The sequence below is a fragment of the Lithobates pipiens genome, unplaced genomic scaffold (genome assembly GCF_037356315.1).
Source record: "Lithobates pipiens isolate NorthernLeopardFrog02 unplaced genomic scaffold, aLitPip1_a1.2 Scaffold_27, whole genome shotgun sequence".
In the NCBI taxonomy this organism is placed as follows: Eukaryota; Metazoa; Chordata; class Amphibia; order Anura; family Ranidae; genus Lithobates; species Lithobates pipiens.
The window spans coordinates 83,997,272-84,024,910 of NW_027507788.1; the positions used below are offsets into that span (position 1 = coordinate 83,997,272).

At 46.3% G+C, this 27,639-nt stretch overlaps 1 protein-coding gene across 2 annotated transcripts in view; it reads right to left on the minus strand.

Annotated features, from left to right (window-relative positions):
• FUZ (fuzzy planar cell polarity protein) overlaps window positions 1-27,639 on the minus strand; it is a 137,630-nt gene that overhangs the window by 67,531 nt on the left and 42,460 nt on the right. For both annotated transcript variants that reach the window (XM_077457143.1, XM_077457142.1), the window contains exons 5-6: window positions 18,036-18,140; window positions 15,233-15,430 (exon numbers count right to left, since the gene is read on the minus strand). In XM_077457143.1, the coding sequence (XP_077313269.1) occupies window positions 15,233-15,430; window positions 18,036-18,140 (303 nt within the window). The remainder of the gene's footprint in view (window positions 1-15,232; window positions 15,431-18,035; window positions 18,141-27,639) is intronic.

Consider the following 27,639-nt stretch of genomic DNA (forward strand, 5'->3'; position numbering starts at 1 on the left):
TTTTGGCCACTTTGAGTATCTGGTCATGCCATTTGGACTCTGCAACGCCCCAGCCACTTTTCAACATTTTGTTAATGACATTTTCAGGGACTTTTTGGATTTATTTGTAATTGTTTATTTGGATGATATTTTGGTATTTTCAGACTCTCTAGAGACCCATCGTGACCATGTGAAACAAGTTCTCCTGAGATTAAGGCAACATGGGCTCTACGCCAAGGCCGAGAAGTGCGAATTCGAACGGCAGACCATTCCCTTCCTGGGTCTGGTAATATCAACAGAGGGAATAGAGATGGATCCTCAAAAGGTTTCAGCCATTTTATCCTGGCCACCTCCCACTGATAAAAAAGGGGTACAGCGCTTCATTGGATTCTCTAATTTTTACAGGAAGTTTATCAAAAACTTTTCCAGTGCTATAGCCCCCATCACGCAACTCACCAGCAAACAAAACCGTTTTCGATGGTCCACCGAGGCCCAAGCTGCGTTCGATAAACTAAAAGGATTATTCACATCGGCCCCAATACTCAAACACCCTGATCCTGCTCTACCTTACACTCTGGAAGTGGACGCCTCAGAGAGCGCTGTAGGCGCCATTCTATCCCAACGCCAAGGGCCTAAATCATTAATGCATCCTGTAGCGTTCTTTTCCAAAAAACTAAATACATCAGAAAGGAACTACGATGTGGGAGATCGGGAACTTCTAGCAATCAAACTGGCTTTAGAAGAATGGCGGTACCTTCTTGAGGGGGCAACACATCCAGTATTGATTTTTACAGATCATAAAGATTTGGAATATCTCAGAACAGCTAAACGTCTCAGGCCCCGGCAGGCAAGATGGGCTCTTTTCTTCTCCCGTTTTAATTTTCACATAACCTACAGACCAGGATCCAAGAACAGTAAACCCGACGCATTATCCCGCATGTTCTCTGAAACTGAAGCCTCATCCCCTCCAGACACTATTTTACAAGCTGGAAACTTCCTATTAACACAAACCAGTTTTCTATCACAGGTTCGGCAGTCGTCTCGAGGTGCATCAGTCCCTCCAGATATGAACCTCCAAGAAAAAGACGGTCTTTTCTGGCGAGGAAGCAAATTATTCATCCCTCAAAACCTTCGCACCTCCGTTCTACAGGTTTGTCATGACTATCCCCTGGCGGGTCACTTCGGGGGTCACAAAACGACAAATTTAGTCCAAAGGCATTTCTGGTGGCCAAACCTCGCGAAAGACTGCAGGAACTATGTTAGCTCTTGTTCAACCTGCCTCCGGAATAAAAACAGCAAAAATAAAGCCTGGGGATTATTGAGGCCATTACCTATCCCTGAAAAACCATGGGATAAGATCGCAATGGACTTTATTGTTGAGCTTCCCCCCTCTGAAGGATTTTCCTCTATTTTCGTGGTGGTGGATCGCTTTTCCAAAATGGCACACTTTATTCCCATGAAGGGAACTCCATCTGCAACCGAGACAGCTAGAGTATTCATTATTGTCAGACTCCATGGAATTCCCGGTGATATTGTCTCTGATCGTGGAGTCCAATTCACGTCAAAATTTTGGAAATCATTGTGTGAAACTCTAGGTATCAAGTTAAATTTCTCTTCAGCTTACCATCCCCAAACAAACGGGCAGACCGAACGCACTAATCAAACCTTGGAACAATATTTACGTTGTTTCACTTCTTTCTCTCAGGAGGATTGGGCTTCGTTACTACCCTTAGCAGAATTTGCATTTAATAACTCTACTCATTCTGCCACAAACCAGTCACCATTTTATTCTAACTATGGTTTCCATCCCTCCTTCTTGCCAACATCCTTACCGGATTCTCCTGTACCAGCTGTCCAGGATAGGCTGAATTTCTTTGTTATCAACAATCAGGTACTCAAAGAAACCCTTTCTAAGGCTCAGGAGGACGATAAAAAATTTTTTGACAAGAAGAGAAGGGGAGAATTGGATTTAAAAATCGGTGATCGTGTATGGCTGTCAACCGCAAACCTGAAACTAGCGTGTCCCTCTAAAAAATTGGGACCCAGATATTTGGGGCCTTTTCCAGTTAAGGAAAAAATTAATTCGGTAGCCTATGAACTTGAACTTCCCGGCTCATTTAAAATCCATCCTGTATTTCACACTTCTCTACTTAAACCTGATGTACCCAATTCCTTTCCAGACCGGGAGTTATGCTCTCCAGAAGCTATATTGATAGATGGGGAGGAGGAGTTTGAGATCGAAGCCATTCTGGATTACAGGAAGCGCCAAGGACAAAACCAATACTTGATTAAGTGGAAAGGCTTTGGCCCCGAAGAAAATTCCTGGGAACCCGAAGCGAATCTTCATGCCCAGAGGCTTATACAGGCTTTTCATCGCTCTCAAAGGTCGGTTCAAAGGGGCACCCGGAGGCTGCCCTTAAGGGGGGGGCACTGTCAGGGAACTCACCGTACGTATGCCCGTCCCCGTATAGCAGCAGTTCCCGTTCGTTCCAGGCGCCATGCGCGGTGTCTCCGTCAGAGGCGTACGAATTCCAGGACGAACGGACGTATGCTAAACCGAACACGTGGATGTACGCCAATCCGAACACGCGAAAACACCCGCGCAAACTGAACGGATGTACGTCTTCACGCACGGACGCCCACTTCCACCAATCCTGGCTCACTTCCCTCTATATAAACAGGGTCCTGGCCTGACACCAGTGCTGGATCGTCTTCAGCTGTTCCTGCAAGACCTGATCATTGCTCCTGTGACCTTGCTCCTGAGACCTTGCTCCTGTGAGCTTGCTCCTGTGACCTTGCTCCTGTGACCTTGCTCCTGTGACCTTGCTCCTGTGACCTTGCTCCCGTGATCCTTGTTCCCGTGATCCTTGTTCCCGTGATCCTTGTTCCCGTGACCCGTTCCTGATACCCACTCTTGGATTCCCCGTGTTGCTATCTTCTGGACTACCCCTGACCCCGGCTTGAACTTTCGACTTTGGCTTGTCTCCTGATTCTGTACCTCGTTTGCTTGCACGTTACCAGACCCCTTGCTTGTTCCTGATTACGCACCTGTCTCTTGTTATTGTACCGCATTGCCTGCCAGTTGCCGATCCTGCCTGTTCCAGACACGTAGTGCTCCCTGCACACCTGCTGATCTTCCGGTGCCTACCTACGTAACCAGTCTACACCTCTTCTACCGTGAGGACCCAGCATCTCCCAGGCCTTCTACTTCCATCTGCAGGCACCTGCACCCTTTCGTGTCCTCACGCTCCCTGTTCCCACCTTCAGGGGCGTGGTGACCGGAACTGTGCGAGAGGCCACCCTCAGAAGTCTGACTCCGCTGTAAGGTACGTGACAGTGGGTGTTCTTTCATGGGCTAGTTACCCATCACGATATCTCCAAGAAGAGGATATTTCCTTTAAGGGCCACATCAAAAAGTAGGTGTGTCCTATAACACCTCACAGTAAAGTTGTGAAACCCCAAAGGGGACATTGTAAAATGCTGTTTATTTTCCTTGCATGTCCCCCCTCGGATCTACAGCGACTTTACTTCCAAGTGCACTTTCAAGTGCACTTGCAGTGCAAAGTGGATTTTCCTTTATTAAATAACCCACAATGCCCCGGTTGAGATGGAAAAAAGGTAACCACCTTGAGCGGGCCATAGACGGTTCAGCACAGACCAGCTTCAAACCATGTACAGTATACAGGCAGGCTGAATGAGCCCAAGTTGTTTAAGCCAATCAACTTTTGGGGCGGCACAGTGGTGTAGTGGTTCGCACTCTCGCCTAGCAGTAAAAAGAGTCGCTGGTTTGAATCCCAACCACGACACTACCTGCCTGGAGTTTGCATGTTCTCCATGTGCCTGCGTGGGTTTCCTCCCATACTCCAAAGACATGCAGGTATGTTAATTGGCTTCTGTCCAAAATTGGCCCAGTATATGAATGGGGACCTTGGACTCCTTGAGGGTAGGGACCGATGTGAGTGTGTGATGTGCAATGTACAGGGACAGGGACAATTGTAGGCACCTCACTCAGGTTGAACTGGATGGACTGGTGTCTTTATTCAACCTTACCAACTATGTAACTTGAGTACAACCAGTCTGTCGGATTTCACATCCAAATATTGCTAGTGGCTAGTATTTATAGTACATAATTACATACATAGTAGGTGAGGTTGAAAAGAGACAACTCCATCAAGTCTAACCTGTGTGTGTGCTTTTATGTCAGTATTAATTGAATATCCCTAGATGTATGTTGAAACTACTGCCTGTAGAAGAGAATTCCACATCCACGCTATTACAGTAAACCACCCTCTACGCAGTTTAAGGTTAAACCGCTTCTCTTCTAATTTTAGTGAACGGTCACATGTCTTTTCAAATTCCCTTTCGTGGAAAAGTTTTATCCCTATTGTGGGGTTACCAGTACGATATTCGTACATTGAAATCATATCCCCTCTCAAGCGTCTCTTCTCCAGAGAGAACAGTGCTTGTAACTTTTCCTCATAACTAAAGTCCTCCAATCCCTTTATTAGTTTTGTTGTCCTTCTCTGGACTCTCTCCAGTTCCAGTACATCCTTCCTGAGGACTGGTGCCCAGAACTGGACGGCATACTCCAGGTGCAGTCGGAGTCTTGTAGATTTGGAGAATTATCAGTTTATCTCAGAGTTAATCCCCTTTTTTAATACATGCCAATATTCTGTTTGCTTTGCTTGCAGCAGCTTGGCATTGCATGCCATTGCAGAGCCTGTCATATACTAGGATCTCCCCCAGGTTCTTTTCAATTCTAGATTCCCCCAGAGGTTCTCCCCCTAGTGAGTAGATTGCATTCATATTTTTGCCACCCAAAGACATTATTTTAAATGAATAAATGAAACAGGATTCGTCCTAGGACAGAACCCTGGGGGGCCCCGCTTTCCACACCTGACTATTCCAAGTACTCCCCATTTATGAATACCCTCTGAACTCACCCCTGTAGACAGTTTTCAATCCATGTACTCATCCTATAGTCCATGCCAACAGACCTTAGTTTGTACAGTAAACGTTTATGGGGAACTGTATCAAATGCCTTTGCAAAATCCAGATACACCACGTCTACAGGCCTTCCTTTATCTAGATGGAAGCTCACCTCCTCAGTTAGTTTGGCAAAAACGATTCTTCATGAATCCATCCGAAATACTGCTCATGATACGGTTTTCATTACTACAATCTTGTATATAGACCCTCATCTCCTCCAAGAGCTTGCATAGTATTGACTTTAGACTAACTGGTCTGCAATTCCCAGGGATGTATCTTGGCCCTTTTTTAAATATTGGCACTACATTGGCTTTTCTCCAATCTGCTGGTACCATTCCAGTCAGACTGTTCATAAAAATTAGGAACAAAGGTCTGGCAATTACTTGACCGAGTTCTGTAAGGACCCTCGGTTGCAAGCCATCTGGTCCCAGTGACTTATTAATGTTAAGCTTTTCAAGTCTATTTCTTATTCTATCCTCTGTTAGCCATGAAGGTACTTCCTGTGACGTGTAATGAGGCTAAACTTTGAAGTTTTGGTTACTAAAGCCCCCGTTTCCCTCACGAAGACTGAAGAGAAGAACACATTCAATACCTTTGCCATCTCTCCATCCTTTGTAACCAGATTCCCTTTATCAGTCTCTATAGTACCAATATGATCTGACCTCCTTTTGTTACTATTTAGTTCTATCTTAGCCACCCTGATTGCATCTTTACATTTCTTCTTGCAGTCTTTGCAAAGCTGGAATGCTGGGGATGATCCCTCAGCCTTGTATTTTTTGAAGGCCTTCTCCTTTGGTTTTATATGTATTTTTACATTGCAGTTAAGCCACCCAGGACTTTTATTAGACTTTTTAAAAACAAATTCCATTGGGATGCACTGGCTTATACCCTTATTTAATATGCCCTAAAAGAATACCTATTTTTCCTCCGTGTTCTTTGTTCCTAAGATTTTATCCCACTTAGCATCTTCTAGCATGGATCGCAGTTCAGGGAAGTTGGCTCTTTTGAAATTCGATGTCTCAATTTATTCCCCTTATGTTTCCTATTTGTGTGATTTATACTAAAATGAATTGACCTGTGATTGCTCTTTCCTAAATTACCCCATATGTCCACATCCGTGATCAGATCTATATTGTTGGCAATCAGTAGATCTAATAATGCTTTGTTTCTTGTTTGTGCATTTATCACCTGACCCATGAAACTGTCCTGCAAGACATTTAGAAAATGGCGAGCTTTCCTTACACCCAACTGTTCCTTACACCCAGTCTAAGTCTGGATAATTAAAATCTCCCATTATAATACACTTCCCATCCTTGCAGTTAATCCAAATTGCGATAGGAGGTCCACCTCCCCTCCTCCCTCTGGTTAATGCCCAGTATTCATTTCCCCTTAGTTTTCTCCCTTTGTGGCTCTACCCATAAGGATTCCACCTCCACCCTTGCTCAATTAGTGATGTCGTCTCTCACATTCACTTGTACATTATTTTTGATATACAGGCATACCTTTCCCCCTTTTTTTACCCTCTCTATCCCTGTGATATAGGGAATACCTTTGAATGGTTGCTAGCAAATCATGAGAGGTGTTGAACAAAGTCTCTGAAACTCCTACAAACTACTCATACAACAGTAGTAGCTCTAGTTCTCCTATCTTAGTCTGCCAGATTCCTGGCATTGGTGAACATGCCCCGTAGTTTAGACTGGACGCATACTATCTCCTTATTGGGTGTTCTGAGGCTGCAAACAGGACTTGTTACTGTACTTGCCTCGGGTTTAGGTGCTTTAGTCAACCTACCACTAATGCCCCCAATACTACCCTCTGGAATTTGTTCCGTGCTGACTATCACTACCTCTGGACCCTCCCCTCCCATCGCCTAGTTTAAAAGCCCCTCTAACTTGTCTGCCATCTTCACTCCTAGCCGATCTGCACCTTCCCCATTTAGGTGCAGTCCCTGCTAAAGAGCTGGTAACCAACAGAGAAGTCAGCCCAGTTCTCTAGGAACCCAAACCCCTCCTTTCTACACCAGCTCCCTGGCCTGGCACCAGTAGTATTTCTGAGAATACTACCTTGGAGGTCATTTTCCTCAGTTTAGCTCCTAAGTCCCTAAAACCGTTTAGAACACTCCATCTTCCTCTAACTTTGTCATTGGTGCCGAACCAGAGCACCAGGTAGACAACATACAGAGATTGCGCTCTCTGTTCTGTTAAGAATTGAGTCCCCTACAACCAGAATCTTTCCTTTCCCTTGGCTTTACTCCCACCCTCACTGAAGGAGTTATTCTCCTTGCTTCTCTAGATTCAGAACCAGGGCTTCCAGGGAAACAAAGTGCTTACATTTTGCACAGCAGTATTCGCCCTCAATCGGAGGGATGATCAAGGAATGCATGCATGCCACAAGATGTACACAGAGTCGCATCTCCACACACACCAGGCATCGTACCCACTAATTTAATGGGGATTGGGGATTATACCCTGTCTAAATTAACTAACAACTAGCTTCCTGACACTAACACCCCTTTCACACCAGGGCGTTTTGCAGGCGCTATAGCGTTAGAAATAGCGCCTGCAATCCGCCCTAAAGAAGCTGCACCATTGTTTGTAGTGTGAAAGCCCCGAGGGCTTTTACACTACAGCGGTGCGCTGGCAGGACGTTAGAAAAAAGTCCTGCCAGCAGCTTCTTTGGAGCGGTGAAGGAGCGGTGTGTTTACCGCTCCTCCACCGCTGCTCCCCATTGAAATCAATGGGGCAGCGCTGTAATGCCGCTGGCAAAACGCCACTATTGCGGCGTATTGCCGACGGTTTCAACCCTTTCGCGGCCGCTAACGGGGGGTTAAAAGCGCCCCGCTAGCGGCCGAAATGCGCCGCAAATCCGGCGGTAAAACGCCAATAAAAATAGCGGCGTTTTACCGCCGACGCAAAGGGTGGTTTGGTGTGAAAGGGGTCTAAGACCCAACAATACAGATACTCACAGCACATGTGCACTCACGTAATCGCTGTGTTCTCCCCGTGAGGATGGCTCCCCCACCAGGACAACACAATGGTTCCACGGGAGGGATTCCTCCATCAACATTGTGTTGATGGGGGAATCTAGTGATTTCCTGCAAACTGTGGCCAATTCCAAAACTCTGGAATGTTCGATAAAGGAATATATATATACAATATTTTACAAGTGAGTACACCCCTCACATTTTAGCATAGCTTTTCATGAACACTGAAGAAATGACACTTTCCTACAATGTAAACTAGCGAGTGTACAGCTTGTATAACAGTGCAAATTTGTTGTCCCCTCAAAATAACACACAGCCATTAATTTCTAAATCACTTGCAACAAAAGTGAGTACACCCCTAAGTGAAAATGTCCAAATTGGGCCCAAAGTGTCAATATTGTGTGTGGCCACCATTATTTTCCAACACTGCCTTAACCCTCTTGGGCATGGAGTTCACCAGAGGTTCACAGGTTGCCACTGGAGTCCTCTTCCACTCCTCCATGGATGACATCACGGAGCTGGTGGATGTTAGAGACCTTGCGCTCCTCCACCATCCATTTGAGATGCCCCACAGATGCTTAATAAAGTTTAGGTCTGGAGACATGTATGGCTAGCCTATCACCTTTACCCTCAGCTGCTTTAGCAAGGCAGTGGTCATTTTGGAGGTGTGTTGGGGGTCATTATGTTTAAATACTGCCCTGCGGCCCAGTCTCTGAAGGGAGAGGATCATACTCTGCTTTAGTATGTCACAGTACATGTTAGCATGCATGGTTCCTTCAATGAACTGTAGCTCCCCAGTGCCAGCAGCACTCATGCAGCCCCAGACCATGACACTCCCATCACCATGCTTGACTGTAGGCAAGACACATTTGTCTTTGTACTACTCATCCGGTTGCTGCTACATAAGCTTGACACCATCTAAACCAAATAAGTTTATCTTGGTCTCATCAGACCACAGGACATGGTTCTAGTAATCCACGTCTTTAGCAAAGCGTTTGTGGGCTTTCTTGTGCATCATCTTTAGAAGAGCTTTACTTCTGGAACGACAGCCATGCAGACCAAATTGATGCAGTGTGTGGCGTATGGTCTGAGCACTGACTGGCTGACCCTCAACCCCTTCAACCTTTGCTGCAACGCTTCATACTTCTATTTCCCAAAGACAACTTCTGGATATTACGCTGAGTATGTGCACTCAACCTCTTTGGTCAACCATGACGAGGCCTGTTTTGAGTGGAACCTGTCCTGTTAAACCTCTGTATGGTCTTGGCCACCGTGCTGCAGCTCAGTTTCAGGGCCTTGGCAATCTTCTTATAGCCTAGGCCAGTGAAGGCGAACCTTGGCACCCCAGATGTTTTGGAACTACATGTCCCATGATGCTCAGGCACTCTGCAGTGTAGTGGAGCATCATGGGAAATGTAGTTCCAAAACATCTGGGGTGCTAAGGTTCGCCATCACTGGCCTAGGCCATCTTTAGGTAGAGCAACAATTCTGAGAGTGATATCACCAAATTTAACATACCTGCTCCCCATTCACACCTGAAACCTTGTAACACTAACGAGTCACATGATACCGGGAAGGGAAAATGGCTAATTTGGACATTTTCACTTAAGGGTGTACTCACTTTTGTTGCCAGTGGTTTAGACATTAATGGCTGTGTGTTGAGTTATTTTGAAGGGACAGCAAATTGCCACTGTCATACAAGCGGCATATGCACTACTTTACATTGTAACAAAAGTGTCATTTCTTCAGTGTTGTCACATGAAAAGATATAATAATATATTTACTAAAATGCGAGGGGTACACTTTTGTATATATATATATATATTATACATATACACATATATACATATATATATATACATACACACACGCACGCACAGGCTATCATTGTAGAAATAGGATGTAGAAACGTCTGGCTTGTAAGTACAAGGCTACCATCTAGTGGTATGACAGTACAACTGTTAGCATGCAGTTGTTATATTTTGTCTTTTATTGGAGGATACATGGGGGGGGGGGAGTATGGATTAGAATTCTCCTGGGCTACTAAACACGGGTGGCATAGCTGTAAGTGGTCAAGACCATGGGATCCACATAATGTTAAACAGCTGGGGCGAACTTCTGCTTTATTTATCTGTAGAGTATAATTCACATGATGACAATTATCTTTTTTTAAATTGGGTTTTTAGATTGGGTCTGGATGACCCATCAGTGTCTGTAACACCACCGACTCCCTACTTAACCACTTAAGCCCCGGACCAATTGTCAGCCTAAGGACCAGAGGTCTTTTTACAATTTCGCACTGCACTGCTTTAACTGGTAATTGCGCGGTCATGCAATGTTGTACCCAAACGAAATTTGCGTCCTTTTCTTCCCACAAATAGAGCTTTCTTTTGATGGTATTTGATTGCCTCTGCGATTTTTATTTTTTACGATATAAAAAGGAAAAAGACTGAAAATTTTGAAAAAAAAAAAAAATAGATATTTTCTACTTTTTGTTATAAGAAAAATCGAATAAGCTAAATTTTAGTCATACATTTAGGCCAAAATGTATTCAGCCACATGCTATTAAAAAAAATGTCAATAAGCGTATATTTATTGGTTTGCGCAAAAGTTATAGCGTCTACAAACTAGAGTACATTTTCTGGAATTTACACAGCTTTTAATTTATGACTGCCTATCTCATTTCTTGAGGTGCTAAAATAGCAGGGCAGTACAACCCCCCCCCCCCCAAATGACCCCATTTTGGAAAGTAGACACCCCAAGGAAATTGCTGAGGGGAATGTTGAGCCCATTGAATTTTTTTTTTTGTCCCAAGTGATTGAACAATGACACAAAAAAAATAAAATAAAAAAAGTTTACAAAAAGTTGTCACTAAATGATATATTGCTCACACATGCCATAGTTATATGTGGAATTGCACCCCAAAATATATTATGCTGCTTCTCCTGAGTATGGGGATACCACATATGTGGGACTTTTTGAGAGCCTAGCCGCGTACGGCACCCCGAAAACCAAGCACCGCCTTCAGGATTTAAATATAAAACGCTACCAAAAAAAGCTGTTAACGATCGCAGGGATCAGGCCTGACTCTGCGAACGCTGCAGTTAGGCGTTTAGTGTTTTGTCAGTGATCGATTGATAATGCACTTGGGTGGGCTGGGCTGAGGGGCAAAACGCAGGTGCTAGCAGGTATCTGAGCTGATCCCGCTAACAATGCGTTTTTTTGGAACCCTAAACTGCTGGGGACGCTAGTATAGATCTGTTCAGATATTGATCTGTTCAGATACTATACCACTACAGGAGATGTATGCTTGGTGCGTGGGTGTTAGCGGTACTGGCACTAACCTAGCGCTGCCTGGGGTGACGCAGACCCTGACCCTAAAACCTAATTGATATCACCCGCCGGGTGATCAGGGGGTTAAACCTTTATTGGGTAATAAATGGTGGGTGCCCTGATGCTATAAAAAGCAAACTAACTAACCAGCGTCACCAGTGACACTTATACGGTGATCGCTGGTGAAAGGGTTAACTCTAGGGGCAATCAGGGGGTTAAAACCTTTATTGGGTAGTATATGGGGGTACCTAATGCTATAAAAACCTGGCGGTGAACCTAAAAAAATAACTACCTACCTAGTGCATAGTTGCCAACTGTCCCGAATTTCGTGGGACATTCCTGCGATTAGGACATTTGTCCCAAATAAATTTTGTCCCGGGAAATGTCCCGCGATATTCGGTTTGCCCAGGGAAATTGAATTTCCCGTTTTTTGGCCGCCGGCCGCTAGAGGTCGGCGGCCGGTGGAGACAATGTCTCCGCCGGCCGCAATTTTTAAGAAGACCAGAAGAATGTGGGGGCTAGTGGTATGTCGGGGGCCGGTCTGTGGACGTGGGGGGCCGGTCTGTGGACGTTGGGGGCCGGTCTGTGGACGTTGGGGGCCGGTCTGTGGACGTTGGGGGCCGGTCTGTGGACGTTGGGGGCCGGTCTGTGGACGTTGGGGGCCGGTCTGTGCAGGATGTGGGGGGCCGGTCTGTGCAGGATGTGGGGGGCCGGTCTGTGCAGGATGTGGGGGGCCGGTCTGTGGATGTCAGAGGGGCACCAGATGTAAGGAGGGGCTCCGCTGATGGACACAGATGTGAGGAACGTGCCTCTGATGGGGCAACTGATGTAAGGACAGACTCCACTTGGGACACCTGATGGCATCTGGTGGCAGACAACGTGGCTAGTGACGCACTCATGGCTCCCACTGATTCTGCATTATGGTGAGTTGAATGATTTCATTTTATATTACAATGTAAAAATAGAAATAATACGCTTCAATCATCCTGACACCATAACAATCATGGCGCCGGGATGATTGAAGCACCAACACCAGGTACTTGGCGTATCTTTATCTGCTGATTGTCAAACTCTGGAAAACACATTGCTATTGTGGTGTAGGATCGGGGGGCTGCTGTCCCTCCTTTCCCTCTCCCCCCCCTTCCCTCTCTCCATCCCTCTCCTTTCCCTCTCCATCCCGCATTCATCTCAGACTCTAACCACACCCCTTTGAGCCACGCCCCATGTAAGCCACGGCCACTATTTTACGTAAACCACGCCCATTTTCCGCCGCCGCCGCGCACGCCACATTTTTACCTTTTCCTATGCCACACCTATACATGCATGCCACGCCCCCTAATTATACCACGACTCCGCCCCACTGCCAAAAAGTGTCCTGAATTTTTTTTTTACAATGTTGGCAACTATGCTAGTGCCATCAGTGACACTAATGCAGCGATCAGAAAAACGATCGCTTAGTCACACTGGCAAAAGGGGGTGAAAGGGTTACCTGGGGGCAATGAGGGGGTTAAAACCTTTATTAGGTAGTATATGGGGGTCCCAGACGCTATATAAAAACCTGACGGGGAACCTAAATAACTAACTAGCTGGCTGTCCAGCGTCACCAGTGACACTTATGGGGTGATCGCTGGTGAAAGGGTTAACTCTGGGGCAATCAGAGGGTTAAAACCTTTATGGGGGGGGGGTAGGGGGCTACCCTGGACCGAACACTAACTGCCCTGACACTTTTTACTGTCACAACTGACACTAAATGCAGTGATCAGTAAATAAATGATCACTGCAATCAGGGACACTGTGACTGGAAGGGGGGGGTGATTTGTGTGCCTATGTGTACCTACATGTCAGTGTAGTGATTGGTGCACTTACTATGTCCTCTCCTCGCAGTCTGGTCAAAAAGACCGCCCCGAGGAGAGTGACATCACTTCCTCCCTGCCTGTGTTTACACTACACAGGCAGGGGAAGCTTCTCATTCGCCAGGAGCGATTGAGAGGGGATGGCCAGAAACCAACGGCCATCCCCTCATCCCGGATCGCTCCTGAAGCGAAACGGACCGCTGCAGCCAGCGGGAGGGGGTCCGTACATGCCATTCTGCCGACGTATATCTCCATGCGGCGGTCTATAAGTGGTTAAAGTACAGGTAGGGGGGAGAGATTCCACAGAGCACTTCTACCCAACAATCATTCTGATATCACCAGAGTGGAAAGACAGACTCCGAGCCCTAAGATGGTGAGACCTGATCTCTAGGAAACTATTTCAATGTGGGTTATGCAAAAAGTACCAAGCACCTATGCAGTGTTCACCAACAGGGGTTAAATACCTGCTTGTAGATTACACTGCTCCATGTTCTGGATGTTGTGATGTTTGTATACATAAAAGGTATACAGGAGATATTTCTTGGACCTACAGGTCAGCCTTAATCTAGGCTTACCTGTAGGTCAAAGTGGCCTGTAAGGGTTTACAACCATTTTCAATGACAATATTGACACTCTTCCCATTATTTATTTTGCATTCCTTGGGCCACTTTCACACTACGATGGTGGGTGCATCGGCGGTAAAGCCTGGCTATTTTAAGCGGCGATTTACCGTCAATTTTGTGGCGATATTCGGCTGCTAGCAGGGCACTTTTACCCCCTGCTAGCAGCAAAAAAATGGTTAAAACCACCCATAAAGCTCTGCTATAGCAGCGCTTTGCCGGCGGTATTGCTGCGCTTCCCATTGATTTCAATGGGCAGGGGTGGTATACACACCGCTCCAAAGATGCTGCTAGCAGGACTTTTTTTAGTGTCCTGCCAGTACACCGCTCCAGCGTGAAAGCCCTCAGGCTTTCACAATGGAGCGACAGGAACGGCTCTTTCAGGGTGCTTTGCAGGTGCAATTTTTAGCGCTGTAGCACCTGCAAAGCGCCCCAGTGTGAAAGGGGTCTTATAGTATCTAACAGGAAGAGAGAAATGCCCACTAATAACCAGCAAATAAAGCTCAGAGATCATACTACTGGTTTCTGGAGAGTCAGGAGAAAAAGGGATACATTTAGCTCACATGCATGTTACCTGGCAGCAGGCAAGCAGCAACTTCATAGTTAGTAAGGTTGAATAAAGACACAAGTCCATCCAGTTCAACCTGAGTGTCTACAATTGTCCCTATCCCTGTACATTGCACAATCGCATCAGTCCCTACCCTCAAGGAGCCCGCAATCCAAGGTCCCCATTCATATATTAGGGCCAATTTTGGACAGAAGCCAATTAACCTACCGGCATGTCTTTGGAGTGTGGGAGGAAACCGGAGTACCCGGAGGAAACCCACGCAGGCACAGGGAGAACATACAAACTCTAGGCAGGTAGTTTCGTGGTTGGGATTCGAACCAGTGACCCTTCTTACTGCTAGGTGAGAGTGCTAACCACTACACCACTGTGCTGCCCATATTAGGGGCAGGTAAGCAGCACACTGTTCCCATTTCCAGGGTCCCAGTTGTTGTAGAGTCTCAAACCCAGGAGACATGCTCTTCCATTAGGATTCACTATAAAAATATTTAAAGGTCCCAGTCTTGTATAAAATATTGCATACCCAGCCTCCCCTAGTATGTCAGACATCTGTGAAACTGTTTAATCAGAGATTAAATTCCCAGTGCAAAGAATGTTTCAAATAAACTTAGATTCCTGAACTAGACTGTAGGGTTGGGTTGGGGAGGCTTGACTGATTAGAAAAGGCACTCAGGAGAGGGGATTTCTATACAGCAGGCTCCATGCAACATGAGGATGAAGATTATGGAACAAAATAAATTTCTGATGAAAAAGGGACATTTACTGTCAGTTTTAGTGAGCTCCATTACAAACCAGACATCACTACACTATAACTATGAACCATTACATGTGCTGGGTGTCAACAAAAATTTGCATTTACAATCAAAGCTTTCACTGGAAACCTGCATTAGTAGTCCTTGTGTCAGCTCACCGTAGGGCTCCCTTGGGGTAGATACACCGGGTAATCTCGTGATGAATGTGGAGACAAAGAGGAAACCAGCCAGCAAAGCAACATCGCATCTTGGGATGCCAACCTCCACCACTTCTCTGTGGCCACCACCACCTTCCCTCCAGTCAGAAGGCAGCCAAACTCACTTTCCGCTGCCTGTGTGAAACCATCAAGGCACTCCTGTGATTCAAATTTAGAGAAACGAGACAGAAGTTATAAGATAAACTGTCTATAGATTACATGGACATTAGTAACAGTTAAGCCAGGGCAAACACTGAGCAAATTTCTTTCCTGCAACCACGGGTGTTGATGCGGGAATCCCTCCTGCCAGGCCAGGGTCCTCTCCCAGCAGGGGAAGCCATCCCCGCAGGAAGACGACAGTGATTAGTGCTAGCGGCTATAGTAGCAGCTTGCGATATCCGCAAGAGAATCCAGCAGGCTAGTTGTACATATGTTGAGAGAGCGATCAACTTGGTACATTCAGTCTGACCGTTAATGTTTCAACTCTCGGCCAGTTCCTGCTAAACCAGCAGAGATTTAAAACGCATATGGCCGGCCTTATTCTTTACTCTATTTTAGACATTTATAGACTGTTATAAAATGCTTGCAATACCATAGTCAATTTAACTATTTAGTTGCTGTAAGCAAAATCTAAAATCATGCCATTGTAAAAAGGGGAGGTTTACCTGCAGACATCCCCAGACATTATGTAAAATCTGTCAACTGTAACGATTATCCATGAAATACAGCAAGTATGAAAAGTCACACAATTTACCCGAGGATGAGTTTCATATAGAACACTGCATGCAGAGTCATCAAGTTTTTTTTTTTTTTTTTAATAGGTACTGGCTTGTTTGGGATACTGGCTTGTTTGTTTCTGTAATAGAAGACTTCTATTCAAGGTTTCTGTGTAAGTGGATGAGCTCCAGTGGAGTCAGAGGGAGAGAAGTGCTGGAACATGCAAAAAACTTTGACTTTAACCCTTTCATGACTAAGCCTATTTTGACATTTGGTGTTTACAAGTTAAAATTACGCGTACACACGTGGCGGACTGTCTGGCCAACTTAGTCCGTCAGACAATCCGACGGACAGTCCGTCATACTTTCGAATGAACGGACTTGCCCACACAGCACTTTTTGAGCGGACTAATATGGCGGACTAAGTCCGCCATACTATCCGCCCTACTTTTGAAATGAACGGACTCGCCCACACACGCGGAGGAAAGTCCGCTCATTTCGAGCGCGTCTCCAGGTAGGCGGGGGCCCATGAAGGAGACGTTGCTGACCCCGCCGCCTGGTATGAACTTAAAGGGGAACCCCAACTCCTTATAGCTCTTTTACAGGCAGTGGCCCGGTCTTCTGTCGCCGCCGAAGGCGCGGTGGCCCGGCAGAAGAACCGAAGAGGGGGACAAGACCCCCGAAGTCGGGAGAAGAGGCCGGCGGCGAGGAAGAAAGCCGGACTCCTCCGCTAGCAAAAGAGCTACAAGAAGATAGCGGAGGAGTCCGGCGAGAAGACCCCCGAAGACGGAAGACCCCCGGAGCTGTGCAATAAAATATTTTAACCCTGTGTTGTGTTTTTTTTTGTACTTTTTTTCACAGGTGAATGGGTAGGGGTACATTGTACCCCATACTCATTCACATAGGGTGGGGGGCCGATATCCGGGGGCCCCCTTATTAAAGCCCTCCGCCCGCAGACCCCGACAACCAACGGCCAGGGTTGTCGGGAAGAGGCCCTTGTCCTCATCAACATGGGGACAAGGCAACCCCCCATGTTGAGGGCACGCGGCCTGGTACGGCTCAGGAGGGGGGGGGGGGCGCTCGCTCGCCCCCCTTTCCTGGCCGGCCGGGTAGCGTGCTCGGACAAGGGTCTGTTGTGGACTTGGGGGGGACCCCCACGCCGATTTTTTTCGGCGTTGGGGTTCCCCTTTAAGTCCATACCAGGCGGCGGGGCCAGCGACGTCTCAGTCGCGGGCCCCGCCTACCTGGATACCCGCTCGAAATGAGCGGACTTTTCTCTGGGCGGGAAAAGTCCGCTCATTTCAAAAGTACGGCGGACTGGCACACACACGGGCGGATTGTCCGCTAAAAATGCGAGTCCGACGTACTATATTACGGAAATTCCGAAATACTTAGTCCGCCAGACTGCACGCTGAAAAAGTCCGCTGAAGCCCACACACGAGCGGACTGTCCGCTGAAATGTGTTTCGGCGGACTAAGTAGGCCAGACAGTCCGCCTGTGTGTACGCGGCTTTAGGGGTAAAAAGTCGATAAGGAATATATCACTTTCACACACCATACTGAAATCCACCATAAGGTTAAAAGAGGGGTTGCAACGACTACCAACTGATCACAATTCATAACATGAAGATATGTCATCAGTCACTAAGCTTGTTTCAAGGTGCAAAGCTCTTCATTGTTACATAGTTGGCAAGGTTGAATAAAGACAACAGTACATCCCGTTCAACTTGTGTAGGTTGGTAAGTAGGTGTGTGTGTGTGTGTAGAAAAAATAATTGGTCTGGTCCACTAATCGACAAATAAAAATTGTTGGTGGAAAAAAATAAATCAGTTGGTGAAAAATGTAGACACCTGGCTGTGCGGTAAAAGGGGGGATTTGCAGCTGATCCCGAGTTGCCGGGCAGCTGTCACCATTGGAAGATTTCCCCTTACTTCCTGCTCTTATGACAAGTAAATGTTGGATAAAAATAATAATTTTAAAAAGGTGTATACCTAAAATTGCTATGATGAAAGCTGATCATTTTATGGTTCTGATGAATTGCACACCAACCTGGAGAATAGCCGCATCATGAGCGATGACACAGTCTACACATTGTGTTAGGTCTCCCATCTTCTCAGATTCAGTTAAGAAGCTGTCAATCAACTTGTAACAAGCCTGAATTGAGAAAACAAATAAAAAATTGACATTAAAAATGTCATATTAAATATTAGGGTTACACTGATGCCATTTTTTTTTATTGGCAAGTATGAGTACTAATATTTTCGGTCAAGTTCTCGCCGATACCAAGTACCGATACTTTGCGGTGCGATTTTTTTCAATACAATATAAATGGGCACATATCACACTGCAAATCGCATGAGATTTGAACAGGAATTCGGTGTTATTCCTGTCCGAGTTGCATGCAACTTCCCCCATCACTCCCGTGTGTTTATATAGAAAAACCTACGTTAGACTTACTGGTAACGGTATTTCTATGCACCTTCCAGGACGGCACACCTGAGAGATGAGGGATCCTCCCTACAAGAAACACAATCACTTGACAGCTTTGTTATAAGTCTCCACCCTTTCCCTTGATCCTCAGTATGTAATAAAGTAACCCTGAACTGGTTCACAAGGAGCATTGCTCTAGATAGGTACTTACCACCTAGCATTTAGCTTATCTTTTCCCCCCCACATAGTGCGGGAAGTAGGCCTGCCGTCCTGGAAGGTTCGTAGAAATACCATTACCGGTAAGTCTAACGTAGGTTTTCTCCTATCACCTTCCAGGACGGCACACCTGAGAGCATAATCAAGTAAACACAGGCCTACCTTTAGGGTGGGACCACAGCTTGTAGGACCTTCCGACTGAAAGCCAAGTCTTGCTGTGACAACACTTCCACACGGTCGTGCTTAAGGAACGTATCTTGACTGGACCAGGTGGCCACACTGCAGATTTGTTCCCAGGAGGCCCCTGCTTTCTCAGCCCAGGATGTTGCTGGTGACCTGGTTAAATGAGCTTTAACCTTTGCTGGTGCTGGAACTCCAGAACTCTCATCCTACAGAGATATCTTCTCTGATCCATCTAAAAACTGTGGCTTTTGAAGCCTGAAGCCCCTTCCTAGACCCAACGTATAGAACTAGCAGGTGAATGGACTTCCTAAAACTCTTTGTTCTCTCTAGATAGGTAAGGAGACATCTTCTTACATCTAGACAATAACATTTATTTTCTTTCTCATTTCTTGGTTTAGCACAGAAGGACAGCAATATTATGTCTTGCGTCCTATGAAATAAAGATGCTACCTTTGGTAGGTATAATGGGTCTGCCTTAAGGGTGACCCTATCTGGCTGTACCAATAAAAGGGTTTCTTCATGGACAGCCCTTGCAGATCCCTGACTCTCCTGGCCGTAGTAATTGCTAACAAAAATTATAATTTTAAGGTTAGAAACTTAAAGGGAACCTCTTCAATAGGTTCAAAAGGGTGTTTAGATAACGCCTCTAATACCCTCGTTAGGTCCCATGGAGGGAAACTACTTTTGGCGAGAGGTGAAATCCTTTCCCTGGCCAACAGAAAACGTTTGATGAGGTTTTCTTTTGCCAACCTTATATCGCGGTAGACCGAGAGGGCCGCTATCTGAACCCGAAGGGTGCTGAACGATAGGCCTAACTCTACTCTGTCTTGGAGAAACTCCAAGATAACTGGAACAACGGTTTTCTACTTAGGAGGAGGGTATTTATTATTCTCTCTAAGCAGCCCTTGCTCTTTAGGATCTGGTCCCCACTAACCAGGCCATTAGCTGGAAAAATTCCAGCCTTGGGTGTAGTACTGGGCCTTGCCTGAGAAGGTCTGGCCTGTACGGAAGCTCAGCCACTGCCACCAAACTTAGGTTTGCAAACCAAGCGAGAAATTTATTTTTACCTTCCTGTTTTGTCGATTGGCGAACAGGTCCATTTCTGGATTCCCAAAGTGCTGTACCAGGGCCTAAAACATCTCGGGGTTCAGTTCCCATTCCGCTTCTTCTTATAGGCTGATGGCTTAGGAAGTCTGCCTCCAAATTGCTTGTCGCTTTTATGTGGATAGCTGAAATGGAGAGAACCCTTCCTTCCATTCCAGGATCTGTTTGGACAGCTCCAACAGGAGACTGGATCTGGTGCCTCCCTGGTGATTCAAGTAGGCTACAACAGTGGTGTTGTCGGAGCTCACCTGCACCTCCTTTCCCCTGATGCTCTTTTGAAAGGCTTTTAATGCTTCCCCACTGCATTGAGCTCCCTGTAGTTGGATGACATCCGACTTAGCGAGCTGTTCCATCGGCCTTGGGCTTTCTCTTTCCCCAGGTGGGCTCCCCACCCCCAGGGACTGGCATCGGTGGTAACTTTTACCAGATTCCACTGAGCCCATGTCCTGCCCCCCTTTAGGTTTTTGAGGACTGTCCACCACTCCGGAGAAGACAGGACCTGAGGAGTTAGTAATATCTCCTGATCCAAGGATTCTTCCTTCTTGTCCCATGAAGACAGAAGGAAGAAGTGAAGGGCTCTTGAGTGGAGCTGTGCACAGACTATGGCTGGTATACTTGCCGACATCAGACCTAGGGTTCTTAATACCTCCCTTCTGGAGCGTGATGGGGTTTTTATCAAATCCCCCACTAAGGAAGCCAATTTTGCCACCTTGTCCTCTGGCAAGAAAAGCTTCCGCAGCCTGGTGTCCACCCTGTAACCAAGAAAGGTCTTGACCTGTTCTGGTTTGAGAGAGGATTTTTCCATGTTGATTATCCAGCCCGGATTTCTTAGAACTGACATAGCTTTGTTGGTGTCTGACCTGACCTGAGTGGCTGAAGGCCCGGAAATAAGTAAATCGTCCAGGTATGGAATTAGGGAAATACCCTGGAGATGTAAGAAGGCTATTGCTTTGGCTAGGATTTTTGTAAAAATCCTTGGGCTGGCTGTTAACCCAAATGGAAGGGCCACAAACTGCCAGTGAAAAATCTCTCCTCTGACTGCTACCACGAACCTCAGGAATGCCTGATGATCCACATGAATTGGGACATGCAAGTAGGCATCCCTGAGGTTCAGAGTCGTCATGAAGGCCTCCTTCATGAGGTTCTTTCGTACAGCATAGATACTCTCTATAGTAAACATTTTTGTATTCCAGAAACCTGTTCAGGTTTTTTAACCCTTTCATGACTAAGCCTATTTTTGACATTTGGTGTTTACAAGTTAAAATCCATATTTTTTGCTATAAAATTACTTGGAACCCCCAAACATTATATATATATATATTTTTAGCAGAGACTCTAGAGAATAAAACGGCGATTGTTGCAATATTTTATGTCACACGGTATTTGCGCAGCGATGTTTTAAATGCAACTTTTTGGGGAAAGGGACACTTTAGTTTTTTCTAAAATTCATGAAACAGTAAAATTAGCCCATTTTTTTTGCATAATGTGAAAGATAATTTTACGTTGAGTAAATAGATACCAAACATGTCACACTTTATAATTGCACGCACTCGTGGAATGATGACAAACTACGGTACCTAAAAATCTCAATAGGCGACCCTTTAAATTTTTTTACCGGTTACCAGGTTAGAATTACAGATGAGGTCTAGTGCTAGAATTATTGCTCTCGCTCCAACGATCGTGGCGATACCTCACATGTGTGATTTGAACACCGTTTACTTATGTGGGCACGACTTCCGTATGCGTTTTCTTATTTATTTTAAAAATAAATCATGTTTTTTTTTTTTTTTTTTAAAGAAAAAAAAATTTGATCACTTTTATTGCTGTCACAAGGAATGTAAACATCCCTTGTTACAGTAATAGGTAGCGACAGGTACTCTTTATGGAGGGATCGGGGGTCTAAAAGACCCCCGTTCCCTCCTTTACACTTCAAAGTATTCAGATCACCATTTTCGGCGATTCTGAATACTGTATATATTTTTTAAATCCGGCGCCATTGGCAGCCAAGTAAACTGGAAGAGACGTCGTGACGTTGCTTCCGTGTTTACAATTAGGAGACTGAAATGAAGCCGATTACGGCTTTATTCCAGTCCCTCCCTAGCCGACAGAAGCAACAGATTGTGCATCGATGCTCCCGACTGAACAGGAGCACCGGTAAGAGCGGCGGGAGGGGGGGGGACGCTCCCTCCCGATCCTCCGGCATAACAGCCGAGCGGCTTTTAGCCGCATCGGTTGTTATGGCTGGAAAGCCAATCGCCACTCTAAAAATCAGTACTGGGATGATGCCTGCAGGTGCGGGCATCATCCCGGTATAACCCCTGGAAGCCGAGTACGCACATCTGCGTAGGCTCGGCGGCAAGGGGTTACGTTTACCATCAGCCGATATTTTCCTGACGGCTTGCGCACGACAAATATGTGGGAGTAGAATCCCTGGTATTGTTCCTTTGGTACTGGCACCACCCCTCGCTGTTCCACCAATTCCTGGATACCCTCCAGGAGGGCAGCTCTTTTCAGGACATCCCTGGAGGGATGAGTTAGGGTAAGCACATAGAGGGGTTTTGCGGAGAACTCCAAGCGATAACCTTCTCGCAGGGCCTGGCAGATGCAACTGCTGTCTGAGATTTTTACCCACTGAGGGACAAAGTGAGCCAGCCGTCCTCCTACCCTGATCTTGGCGTCTCTTGGCTTCTTTGGTGCCAACCTTGGGGGAAGAAAACACACTGTTCCTTTGTTTTCCCCTACCATAGCCCCACCTCTTATTGGGCTCCTTTTTGGCTTTATGCTGTGGTTGTCCCGGGGGGCCTCGAAAAATTCTTCGAAATAATTTTTTTTTCTTTCTTGGCCTTTGTTGGGAATTTTTTACCCTTTTCCAAAGACCTGTATAGAACATAGTCCAGGCCCTGACCAAACAGCAAAGAACCCTGAAAAGGAAGGCCACACAGTCTACCCTTTGACGTGACATCTCCTTCCCAAACCTTAATCCAAACAGCTCTCCTAGCTGAGTTGATTAATGTGGGTGTTTTAGCCGAGGCTCTTGCATACTCAACTGCAGCATCTGCAAGGTAAGTTACAGCTTTTCCTATCACTGATAGGGAGTCAAGGACATCACCGTTTCGGGTTCCTGAGCTAGGTGTTTCGACAATTTCTCTACCCAGAAATCTGCATTCCTAGCGCCGCAGGCTGCTGCTAATGCTGGACCCATGGCCGATGTATTAGCGTCCCAAGCTTTTCTGAGAAGGGATTCTGCGGTCCATCAGATCCTTGATACTGCCTGTGTCCTCAAAGGAGAGGTCAGATAGCTTGGTGACTTGAGACAGTGTGGCATCCAATCTTGGGAGATAAAAAAAAAATGTCTCCATCAGTCTGATTAAAGGGAAACCTTCTTTTCCAGGTTTTTTGTCGGATAATCCTCCTTTCAGGCTCCCTCCATTCCTGTAGGACAAGATCCTTCAGGGATTGATGGAGTGGAAACACCCTGGATTGAGCCTTGCTCAGCCCTCTGTATACCTCGTCTTGTACGGAGGTCACTCGAGGGGCTTCTGGAATCTACTCAGTAGCATATATTGCCCTTAGGAGTCCGTCCAGATCCTCTACTGTAAACAGGTATCTCCTTAAAGTGGTTGTATAGTCATTTTTGGGACTTTTACCTACAGGAAAGCCTATAATAAGGCTTACCTGTAAAAAAAAAATATAATATAATATAATATAATATAATATAATATATATATATATATATATATATATATATATATCTATCCTAAACCTGTACGGTTTAGGAGATGTTCCCCTCGCAATGCACCGCTGACTGCAGCGGCGCATGCGCATAGGGGATTCTCGGCTAAAAGTCCGGCAGACGCCAGACCCTGCCGGGAAGGAATCTCCCACGCGCATGCGCGGGAGTGAAGATGTCGGGGCTCCGGGCCACTCACAGCGCCGAAGCCGTGATACCCAGAAGAAACGCAGAGGGAACATGTCAGCTCCCTCGGCGTGGATTGGGCCAGATGTCGGGGCCTCGTTCTAAGGTAAGTATTTCATAATGAGCCAGTATGCGGTGCTTACTAGCTCATTATGCCTTTTCCTTTGCAGGTGAGTAAAAAAATAAAAATAAATAAAAACCCACATCAGCGGGTTTACAATCGCTTTAACCTGGACTCTTCCTTAGTCTGAGTATGTCTGGATCCAGCTCTCCATCTGAGATGTGTTCAGATCTAGCCTGGCTATCTATATCCCCCTTATCCTCCTCTTCCTCGTCTATCTGGGCAAGAGGGAGTGACTGTGAGGGTAGGAGAAGGGCACTCTGTCCCCCTCCAGAGAGGCTTTCCTGGGAGCATGTGCCCTCGCTAGGGGTAAACTTCTCTGTCTCAGGGCCCTGGGCTATTGACTGCCGGTGGCATCACGGAAGGCTTTAACTGTTGCCAGCATTTCCGTTTGCATAGATGAGAGAAATTTTCTCATCAATGCCGAAGCCTCTTTTCCTGCTAATTTATTCATGTATTTATAGCAGAAGGGCTTTGAGTGGGACTTGGGGAGTTTTTCCTTACAGTACCCACACTTTTGAGGAGCTATGCCCTGTAGCTGCAGGAATGTGATTGTCTGGGGCCTCCTGGGCTCCGCTGGGGGACTATGTAAGTTAAGAGATATAATATGTAACATTATATGCCTTCCCCCAAACTGCAGGCTTGTACTAGGGAGGGAGGAAGGGTAAGGAAAAGTTCAGCCTGTCCTGATTCTTCCCAGATTCCCGTCACCAAGAATCTGGGATTTGCTATCCCCTTCCCCACCTCCCTTTCCAGGGGGGGGGGGGGGGGGGGTTTGTACTCCCCAGGCCCTGTCCTAGATCTGCCTGCAGTAGTCGCTTTCCCTTCCGCTTGTTCCATGAGGAGGTTAGCAGGGTCCTAGGCTGCTGGTACCGCTGGAGGGGCAGGTACAGCCGGCCGACCACTTCTCAACACCTTGCTCTGCTCTCCATGCCACTCTCCACACTTCTCCCGGCCTTCTTAATACTTCCAGGTTGTGCTGTGACCTGACTCCGCCCACCTCCTGTGATGCGGTCATGCTTCAGAGCGAGGCTTGGAAGACTGGACTTCCCGAAACTCAGCCATGAGGAGAGCGGCTGGTGGTGGAGGTTCAAACAGCCTCAGCGATGGCACTCACTCCCTGCGGTGGTGCTAACTTGGGGGGGCGACCTGTGAGAGAGGACAAGCCTGCAGGTTAGTTTAGCCCTCCCCGGCTTCCCTAAAACCCGTCTCAACAGGGGACCATTAGACCCTCCCCGGTCATTCGGTCTTGCAAAAAAACAAACATGTTGCTGTGTTTGGGAGAAACAATACTGAGGATCAAGGGGAAAGGTGGGGACTTATAGTTTCATAATTTCATAGTTAGTAAGGTTGAATAAAGACACCAGTCCATCCAGTTCAACCTGAGTGAGTGTCTACCCCTATCCCTGTACATTGCACACTCACATCGGTCCCTACCCTCAAGGAGCCCACAATCCAAGTTCCCCATTCATATACTAGGGCCAATTTTGGACAGAAGCCAATTAACCAACCAGCATGTCTTTGGAGTGTGGGAGGAAACGGAGTACCCAGAGGAAACCCAAGCAGGCACAGGGAGAACATGCAAACTCCAGGCAGGTAGTGTTGTGGTTGGGATTCGAACCAGCGACCCTTTTTTACTGCTCCGTGAGAGTGCTAACCACTACACCACTGTGCCGCACTGGCTATCTATATCCCCCTTATCCTCCTCTTCCTCATCTATCTGGGCAAAGGGAGTAACTGTGAGGGTAGGAGAAGGGCACTCAGTCCCCCTCCAGAGAGGCTTTCCTGGGAGGATGTGCCCTCTTCTAGGGGTAAGCTCCTCTGTCTCAGGGCCCTGGGCTATTGACATGCCAGCGACATCATGGAAGGCTTTAACTGCTAACAAAGCAGGCAGGACAAACTGCGGACAAAGCTGGCAAGTGATTGTGTTTCCTGTAGGGAGGAGCCCACATCTCTCAGTTGTGCCATCCTGAAACGTGATAGGAGAAAGGAAGAGCCATCTAGTGAGCAGTATATTAAAAATGTTATAGCTCACAATAAGTGCATATCTAGTCAAAATCAAAATCTGCATATTGTGTCCCGGTCCCACCGTTACTAGAAAATCACAGAGGTGCTCACAGGGCTGGAGTCATTTGTCAGACTATATGTACAATTCCTAGAATTTCTACTAAAACGAAGTCACCTTCAACAAGTGTTTGCCTTTGTGAAAGACACATCCAATTTATAGCATATTTTGTATTTAAGAAATTGTGATCTGTACAATTATATTTTGGTAGTTGGATTGTGAAACTTTGCAAAATGGAAATGGCAGCAAGATTACATCTACTGAGGCACAATAAAATACTCTAGGGCCTTCAGCACAACCCTCAGACGTTTTATTGTGTGTGTTGATTTTGCTAAAACCCTCTCCAGTGTCCATAAATAATGGCTGTATTTGCAGCTCTGATCTTATGTTCAGCTTACAAAACTACAATGGAGTGTGTGTGTGTCCAGTGACGAATGCTCAATCTCTGGCTGCTTGGATTTTTGTCTGCAAGCTGAAAAATCTCAGCACAGGATGGGACCTGAGAATGCAACGGTCACAAATTCTACAGATCATATGCCCCTTACCTTCTCCAAAACCTAGGATGGAGAGGTTTTGTAGTCCACAGAGATAGTTTAAAATAGTAACAGTGCAGCACAGGCAGAAAGGACAAAGTTATCAGCTCACAAGACTTCAGGTAGCATCAAAAAGGTAGTTTTGACACTTGTTGAATAGATATAAAATAGTTTCAATAGGGCCTTTCTAATGATCAGGGAGCAAATAAAAGAAGTTCAATGCTAGGGCTGACATACATTTTAACCACTTGCTTACTGGGCACTTAAACCCCCCTCCTGCCCAGACCAATTTTCAGCTTTCAGCGCTGATGCACTTTGAATGACAATTGCGCGGGCATACAACACTGTACCCAAATGAAATTTTTATAATTTTTTTCCCACAAATAGAGCTTTCTTTTGGTGGTATTTAATTACATCTGGGAGTTTTATTTTTTGCTAAACAAACAAAAAAAGATGCAAAAAAATAAAATAAAAATCATGTTTAATAGTTTGTTATAAAATTTTGCAAACAGTTCATTTTTCTCCTTCATTTAAATGCGCTGATGAGGCGGCACTGGTGGGCACCGATAGGTGGCACTGGTGGGCACCAATAGGCACAGTTAAGGCGAAACTAATAGGCACAGATAAGGTGGCACCGATAGGCACAGATAAGGCAGTACTGATGGGCACAGATAAGGCGGCACTGATGGGCAAAGATTGGCACGGATGGGTGGCACTAAGGGGCACTGATAGCTACCACTGATAGATGGAACTGATGGGCACTGATAGGTGGCACTGATCAGCACTGGTAGATGACACTGATGGGCATGGATATGTGGCACTGAGGTGCAGCACTGTTGTTGAGGCAGATTGTGGGCACTGATAGGTGGCACTGTGGGCATTGATGTATGGCATTTTTTTTAATAACTGGCAGGGGGCAGGTGGGCACTGATAAGTTGGCCGTGATCGGGGACTAATAGCCGATTGTCGGCTCTGTTTTGTCACATGATCAGCTGTCATTGGCTGAAAGCTGATCACGTGGTAAGGGGTCGGGATCGACCCCTTGCTCGGATCCATGATCAGGCGAGTCTCATAGACTCGCCGAT